A 9,260-nucleotide genomic window follows, 5' to 3' on the forward strand; every position below is an offset into this window, starting at 1 on the left:
ATGAGGTTGTTGGCAACTAAACCAGTAACCCTCATCAAGCTTGTTTGATGAGGAGGGCGATGTTTGGGCACCCTGGGGATGAGGAACAAGACCTATTTCTTTATTGCCCACAAAGGGCTAAACATAGAGGGGACAAACAAGGACAGACAAATGGATTAAGTCTATTACAATGACCCCAGTGCGTAACTGGTACTTAATTAATCGACCCCGGAAGGATGAAAGGCAAAGTCGACCTCGGCGGAATTTGAACTCAGAACGTGATGGCAGACAAAATACCTATTTCTTTTACTACCCACAAGGGGCTAAACATAGAGGGGACAAACAAGGACAGACAAACGGATTAAGTCTATTACAGTGACCCCAGTGTGTAACTGGTACTAAATTAATCGACCCCGGAAGGATGAAAGGCAAAGTCGACCTCGGCGGAATTTGAACTCAGAACCTAACGGCAGACGAAATACCACTAAGCATTTCGCCCAGCGTGCTAATGTTTCTGCCTGCTCGCCGCCTTCATGAGGAACAAGACCTGTCAAAGGTTGGATGAACACATGAGAATCAATGGCCATCCGATTGTGTATATATGAGAGTTGGTTGTGTGGATTCTCTGAGCCTTGGTTCACAACCCACTTAAGAGGGGAAACGAACAGTACATGAAGAATTGTCACAAAGCAGGGTGCTATTAAAGACAAAAATTGAAAAGATGTGATGCTAGATGCAAGGGTTAGAAGACTACTTTCGGGGGAAATAGAGGGAGAACTACATATGGTGAGTGTTGGCAACATGGGGGGCATCTGTCCATTGAAAATTCACCTCAGCAAACTTTGTCCAATTCATGCAAGCTTGGAAAAAGTGGTTAAAATGATGACGACGATGCTGCCGCTTTACCAACAACATCATAGTTGTAACAACTGTGACGTTATTGGTAAAACATGTTCTTTATCTATCTCCTTAACTTCTTGCAGATCTTAAGTAAAATTATACTAGTGTGCCCTTCTAATTTAATTAAATTCTATGTCTTTGTGCAGCTAAAGATTGCTCTACATTTTAAATTGATGTAATGAAATGATTGCATTGTTCAATTAAAAGGAGTTGCATGAAACGATCGTACTGCATTACCTCTGGATATCCTTGTTGCTTATTTTGATTATAATCACCTTATTTTGAAATTGTATGGATAATACCGTACTAAATTCTGGTGCCTCAACTCAAGTACCATATTCATCTGAATCGCTCTCTCTCTCTCTCTCTCTCTCTCTCTCTCTATATATATATATATATATATATATATATAATATATATATACTAGCAGTATCGCCCGGCGTTGCTCGGGTTTGTAAGGGAAATAACTATAAGCATTTTTAGAGAGTTATAGCCAAAAAATAGCAAAAAAATGCATTAAAAACGGAAAAAAAATTATAGTAAATTTTTTTTAAATCGTTGACTCATCATAGACATTTTTAGAGAGAGTTACTTCCCTTGTATAATAGCAAAAAAATGCATTAAAATGGAAAAAAATGATGGTAAATTATTTTTAAAATCGTAGACTCATCGTAGACGCGCGCTAATACCCAGAAGGGCTCGATATGAATCACGACTATAAGATACCCGGTTTTGGTTAAACTGCACCACAAAATGTGGGAGTAGTTAGGAATCTAAATCGTAGGAGACAGACACTCACACAACTTCACTTTTATAGATATAGATATATATATGTACGAGCAAAATGCCGCTCCCACCCCCCCGTCCATTGGATGATGCTGAGTTGTCAAACATTTAAACCAAATTTTCTCAAAACAATTTGTCTGACCATCCCATAGGCCTCTCCTTTGAGAAACTGATTTAATCTAAATTTGAGACACCAGCAAAAGTAGAAATAAAGATGACTTTTTTTTTTCTATTCCAAAGAAAAACGATTTTATTCACACAAATATGCAACCGAAGAGTTTAAAGTACCAGTAATGATAAGGCTGTTGACTGGGAGAACACAAACATGGTTTAAACAGTAAGCTTGGCAAGAAAGAAACGAAGTTAAGGCAAAATAATTTCTGACAGACAGAACGGATTTTATATAGCAGCTGATGTACTTGCGTGTACAAATGCACGTTCCCATGGCTTTATCGATCACATTCTCACCTGGAATCGATTTTTGTAATTTTTTCAAGACTTATACACACCCTGATATCATTGGTATCTACATATCAAATTTGAGTGCAATCAGATGGAGGATGCCCAAGATCCTACAAGACACACAGACAGACAGACAGAACAGATTTTATACAATATATATATATATAATATATATACATATATATATATATATATATATTATATATATATATATAATATATATATACTAGCAGTATCGCCCGGCGTTGCTCGGGTTTGTAAGGGAAATAACTATAAAGCATTTTTAGAGAGTTATAGCCAAAAAATAGCAAAAAAATGCATTAAAAACGGAAAAAAAATTATAGTAAATTTTTTTTAAATCGTTGACTCATCATAGACATTTTTAGAGAGTTACTTCCCTTGTATAATAGCAAAAAAATGCATTAAAATGGAAAAAAATGATGGTAAATTATTTTTAAAATCGTAGACTCATCGTAGACGCGCGCTAATACCCAGAAGGGCTCGATATGAATCACGACTATAAGATATCCGGTTTTGGTTAAACTGCACCACAAAATGTGGGAGTAGTTAGGAATCTAAATCGTAGGAGACAGACACTCACACAACTTCACTTTTATAGATATAGATATATATATACGAGCAAAATGCCGCTCCCACCCCCCCGTCCATTGGATGATGCTGAGTTGTCAAACATTTAAACCAAATTTTCTCAAAACAATTTGTCTGACCATCCCATAGGCCTCTCCTTTGAGAAACTGATTTAATCTAAATTTGAGACCCAGCAAAAGTAGAAATAAAGATGACTTTTTTTTTCTATTCCAAAGAAAAACGATTTTATTCACACAAATATGCAACCGAAGAGTTTAAAGTACCAGTAATGATAAGGCTGTTGACTGGGAGAACACAAACATGGTTTAAACAGTAAGCTTGGCAAGAAAGAAACGAAGTTAAGGCAAAATAATTTCTGACAGACAGAACGGATTTTATATAGCAGCTGATGTACTTGTGTGTACAAATGCACGTTCCCATGGCTTTATCGATCACATTCTCACCTGGAATCGATTTTTGTAATTTTTTCAAGACTTATACACACCCTGATACCATTGGTATCTACATATCAAATTTGAGTGCAATCAGATGGAGGATGCCCAAGATCCTACAAGACACACAGACAGACAGACAGAACAGATTTTATACAATATATATATATATAATATATAATACATATATATATATATATATATATATATATATAAGTAAATAAATGGAGTTGAACGCAGATGTTATTCAAATTCTTTTACTTTCAACATATGTTTCGAAGACAACATTGGTTTTATTCCAAAGGAATAAACTGTGTAAAATAATGCAACCTTCTCATCAGGAAAGATAAACAAAGGATAATTCATTCATCCATTTACATATATATATATAAATTATTTTTGTTAAGAAAAACAGAAAGTTGCTAATTTCAAGCATTTGCTAGGGCTATTGATAATGCCAAAAGTGAAGCAATTCCATGATATCAATCAAAGCCACAGCTGTGGGACCAACTGCTTCCCTTCATGCCTCCTATCACTCAAACCCAGAATACATTATCCAACTATATTTCGATCTCTTATGACTCCAGCTTCATGTAGAGACATTAGCAGAGCCTTCACGAACATCACCAGTTGACCATGGGGACTATTCTTCCCTTCGTAATCATGGGTGTGCAGCAGTTTAATTGCTTCTCGGCTGAGTTTGGTGAACAGGCTCAGCACGCGATTGAGATCCTTCATGCCAAATGAGTCTGCTGCTCCAACCAGCTGCCAGATGTGGTTAATTGTTGAGGATGTATCCTGCAAAATAGCATGTTAATGATATGTTATGTAAAGTATAGAAGTGTATTACATGATGTGTAAATATTATCAAGTATTGAGTTTGATATTAATACATAATGGGAATTAATCCATATGTGTTTTTTTAAATGTCAGAAATATCATTTATGCAAGTGGCAATAAATCTATCTGTTTTTTTTTTTTTAAATTCTGTTTATATCTCTCCACACATACACATACATACACACATCCCACCTCAAATATATATGTGTACACACACACACACACGATGGTGGCGGTGACAGTGGCGATGGCGGTGGTGGCTGTGGTGGTGGTGGTGGTGATGGTGGTATTAGTTTTGGTGGTGGTGGCTGTGGTGGTGGTGGTGGCGGTGGTGGCGGCAGCGGTGATGGCTGTGGTGGTGGTGGTGGTGATGGTGGTAGTAGTTTTGGTGGTGGTGGCTGTGGTGGTGGTGGTGGTGGCGGCAGCGGTGGTGGCTGTGGTGGTGGTGGTGATGGTGGTGGTGATGGTGGTGGTGGCGGCGGCGGTGGCGGTGGTGGCGGTGGCGGTGGCGGCGGCGGCAGCGGTGGTGGTGGTGGTGGTGGCATGAGTTAGATAGTTATACATGGTTCTAATGAGTCAAGGACTGTATTGTACACCAGTATCTGCTTTGGTATGGTCCCTATGGCTGGATGCCCTTATTAGCACCCATGTGTATTGGGTGCTTTCTTTGTGCCACTGGCACTCTTGGGGTCACCATGTAGCTTGCAAGTCAACGATTCCAGGGCAGCAGGATGTTCGATGGGGATTAAAGTATAAAGGAAGAGATTAGTGGGCAGCAGCTACAAGACTATTCACCTTTACAAGAGAGAATAAAAATGAATTAGAAATATCTGCAAGGAGATGGACAGTGGTGATGAGGTATCCAGAGGGTATCTTAGGTAGCAGGAGTAGTAGTGAGTTGGGTGAATATATGATCATATATGAAAAGGACCCCCATTGGTCATTTGGACCCCAGTTGAGAACCATTGCTTTTAACTGTAGTGTGATTTAAGAGGTATTTGACTGCTATTTCTAGCAACCAGCTCAACTAACCATGTTAAGGCTTTTTCATCAGCTTGTCCCAGTAGTATTAGATAACCATAGAGGGAAGTGCAGTGTAATGATTATTGTAATGAAAAATATAGTTTGACCAGGTTCTAAAGTACTTACATTGTTTGAAACAATTTGCATTTCTAAGTGACCAAGTTGAAACTTCAGTTGTTCTATAATTTGGTCAGCCGTTAGGGACTTCTGAGAAGGGTCACTGAAAGGAAAAAAAGTTGGACAATGAGAGTGTGGCATTGTAATGTGAGCCTAAACTGTGGTAGTGTTGAGTAATATGATGTTGTGTTGTATTCATTTATTGTAGTGTAATGTGTAATATATTATACTAGCAGCTAAGCCCAGTTTCACCCGGTCTGTTTGGATAATGTGGCTGTGTTCATTTTCAGTTAGGCATAATCTATAAGAGCGTTTTTCAACCTTATCATTTCGGGTCCCCTGTTTCGATTGGAGCCTTCAGTTGTATGAAAATTTCCTGACCCCACCCCGTCAGAAAACAGCTTCTAAGCAACTGGTTGTTTTATTGGCGGAAGAAAGAGGGGAATTCCATTAGAAGAAGATTTCATCGATTTTCTCCGTAAGTATGGGGGCTAGGAAAAAACTACAAACCACATTCCAATCTATGCACCTGTCTCCACATGTGTGCCCTTTTTCACTCAAATCCACCCAGCCGTTTGGCTGTGAACCTCAAGACAAGAAAGAATACAACAATCGTCTATCTCCAATTTATATTATAGATTAAACATAGGCACAGGAGTGGCTGTGTGGTAAGCAGCTGCTTATCAATCACATGGTTCCGGGTTCAGTCCCCTGCGTGGCACCTTGGGCAAGTGTCTTCTACTATAGCCTCGGGCCGACCAAAGCCTTGTGAGTGGATTTGGTAGACGGAAACTGAAAGAAGCCCGTCGTATATATGTATATATATATATATATATATATATGTGCGTGTATGTTTGTGTGTCTGTGTTTGTCCCCCCCCCAACATCACTTGACAACTGATGGTGGTGTGTTTACATCCCTCTAACTTAGTGGTTCGGCAAGAGATACTGATAGAATAAGTACCAGGCTTACAAAGAATAAGTCCTGGGGTCGATTTGCTCGACTAAAAAGGTGGTGCTCCAGCATGGCTTCAGTCAAATGGCTGAAACAAGTAAAAGAGTAAAGGAGTAGGCATGGCTGTGTGGTAAGAAGTTTGCTTCCCAACCACATGGTTCTAGGTTCCATACCACTGTGTTTCACTTTGTCTTTTACTAAACCTTCATACATAGATGCATACATAAACACATACATGCTTGCTTACAAACATACATATACATATATTGATAGCTATATACATAAATTCACTCATGCATGCATACATGCATACATATATAAACACGTACTTACATACATAAATATATATATATATATATATATATATACTTGCTTGCATACATACCCTTTTATATATTAAGAGTGTAGCATGGCTGTAGTATGATGTAATGCTGTAGATATTTTATTCTGAGATGTGGGCTGGGAAAATATATTCTGAGATAATTGTACTTCATACAAAGAGAAGCAGAAACCTATTTGTATTACCTGTTCACTTTGTCAGAAACATCTGTTTCTTGTATAATTTCATGTTGCGGTTTACTGGAGTGTATCAAATACTGGTCCGGCTTCTCTCTGCCAAGGAAAATATCACAATGCATCAACGAACCTTCCTTTCCCAGCTTTTGTTTTTTACTCCCCACTCTCTGTCTCACACCATATGTGTGTGTGTGTATATATATATATATATATATGTATATATATATATGTGTGTGTGTGTGTGTGTGTGTGTGTATATATATATATATATATATATATACTCCCAACTCTGTCTCACTCCATATATGTGTGTGTGCATGTGTGTATAAATATATATATGTATATATGTGTATATATATGTGTGTGTGTATATATATATATATATATATATGAATACACACACACACACATATATATATATAGCCACTCTGTATCTCTCCATATATGTGTGTGTGTGTGTGTGTGTGTGTGTGTATATATATATATATGTATATATGTGTGTGTGTATGTATACACACACACACATATTATAAATACATATTATATATATTATAGTTCAAAACTGAACAAAGAAACAAAACAGATGACAGAGACAGGTGAGGGAATAACAAACAAGATGTATTAGTTTAACACTCAGGGAAAATGGAAGAAGTCTATGATGTTTCAAACCTATGCCCTTCTTCAGAAAAGAATGAGGATGGGAAACAATGGAGAGAGGAAAGAAAAATGTGTCTGGATTAACGGTTGCATATGTTGAATTGACCAGAAGGAAGGAAGTGGTTGGGGACAAGGGTGGCTAGGGAGACAGCAGTGAGCTAAGGGAAATAACACAGGACAAATTCTGCTATGTTAAATACCTAACAATAAGAATTCTTGGTTTAGTAAGATCACCTCCTCCTCTAGAGGTTGTATCATAATTACCAAATGGCAATGAAAAGTAGCTCCACTTAGGGAGGGGAGATAATCTCAAGTGTCAAGAATTCTCCAGAATAGACATGCCGTTAGGAAAAAGGAAGGCTTATTGTCTGGATACAAGAGGAGACCCATGGATAAATGTTTCTTATTTCTTTATTGCCCACAAGGGGTTAAACATAGAGAGGATAAACAAGGACAGACAAAGGGACTAAGTCGATTATATCAACCCCAGTGCATAACTGGTACTTAATTTATCGACCCCGAAAGGATGAAAGGCAAAGTTGACCTCGGCGGAATTTGAACTCAAAACGTTACGGCAGACAAAATGCCTATTTCTTTACTACTCATAAGGGGCTAAACACAGAGGGGACAAACAAGGACAGACAAACGGATTAATCAATTACATTGATCCCAGTGCGTAACTGGTACTTAATTTATCGACCCCAAAAAGGATGAAATGCAAAGTCGACCTCGACGGAATTTGAACTCAGAATGTAACGGCAGACGAAATGCCTATTTCTTTACTACCTACATGGAGCTAAACACAGAGAGGACAAACAAGGACAGACAAACGGATTAAGTTGATTACATTGACTCCAGTGCGTAACTGGTACTTAATTTATCGACCCCGAAAGGATGAAAGGCAAAGTCGACCTCAGCGGAATTTGAACTCAGAACGTAGTGGCAGATGAAATACGGCTAGGCATTTCTCCCGGCATGCTAACATTTCTGCCAGCTCACCGCCTTTGCTTTTATTTCTGCTTACTGATACCAGGTTGATAGGTACAAATACATAAATTTATATAAAAAATACATAACCTGCGTGGCACCATGGGGAAGTGTCTTCTAATATAGCCTCGGGCCGACCAAAGCCTTGTGAGTGGATTTGGTAGACGGAAACTGAAAGAAGCCCGTCGTATATATGTATATATATATATGCATGTGTGTGTTTGTGTGTCTGTGTTTGTCTCCCTAGCATTGCTTGACAACCGATGCTGGTGTGTTTATGTCCCTGTTACTTAGCGGTTCAGGAAAAGAAACCGATAGAATAAGTACTGGGCTTACAAAAGAATATGTCCTGGGGTCGAGTTGCTCGATTAAAGGCGGTGCTCCAGCTTGGCCGCAGTCAAATGACTGAAACAAGTAAGAGAGTAAAAGAGTGTAACCTCACAGCATGGTCAGCTAAACACATGTGATAGTGCATTCTGAGTTACTGAGTATTATGAGCGGTTGCTGGAATGCATTTTTGTGGTACAAGCAGAATCTCTAACTGATCTCTGGCCTGTGATATCAGAGAACAATCTGTGATAAGCATAATGTGGTTCACAATTGAGCTTACTGTGTTACACCAGATCAGTGATGAATAAAAGGAGGCGCAATGGCCCAGTGGTTAGGGCAGCGGACTTGCAGTCATAGGATCGCGGTTTCGATTCCCAGACCGGGCGTTGTGAGTGTTTATTGAGCAAAAACACCTAAAGCTCCACGAGGCTCCGGCAGGGGATGGTGGTGATCCCTGCTGTACTCTTTCACCACAACTTTCTCTCACTCTTACTTCCTGTTTCTGTTGTACCTGTATTTCAAAGGGACGGCCTTGTCACTCTCTGTGTCACGCTGAATATCCCCGAGAACTACGTTAAAGGTACACGTGCCTGTGGAGTGCTCAGCCACTTACACGTTAATTTCACGAGCAGGCTGTTCCGTTGATTCAGATCAACCGGAACCCTTGTC

The 9,260-nt window shown here is 39.0% G+C and overlaps 1 protein-coding gene across 2 annotated transcripts in view; it reads right to left on the reverse strand.

The window, feature by feature from the left end:
• Nucleotides 1-3,463: 3,463 nt before the first annotated feature.
• The window catches only part of LOC115217579, a 12,027-nt gene continuing 6,230 nt past the window's right edge, over nucleotides 3,464-9,260 (reverse strand). The window contains exons 4-6 of one of the 2 annotated variants that reach the window (XM_029787326.2): nucleotides 6,627-6,713; nucleotides 5,157-5,250; nucleotides 3,466-3,965 (exon numbers count right to left, since the gene is read on the reverse strand). In XM_029787326.2, the coding sequence (XP_029643186.1) occupies nucleotides 3,720-3,965; nucleotides 5,157-5,250; nucleotides 6,627-6,713 (427 nt within the window). In that variant the 3' untranslated portion in view covers nucleotides 3,466-3,719. Of the gene's footprint in view, nucleotides 3,966-5,156; nucleotides 5,251-6,626; nucleotides 6,714-9,260 lie in introns of both variants that reach the window. The other variant, XM_029787327.2, reaches the window with a different exon arrangement.

Source organism: Octopus sinensis, linkage group LG11, assembly GCF_006345805.1.
Source record: "Octopus sinensis linkage group LG11, ASM634580v1, whole genome shotgun sequence".
Lineage (NCBI taxonomy): Eukaryota > Metazoa > Mollusca > Cephalopoda > Octopoda > Octopodidae > Octopus > Octopus sinensis.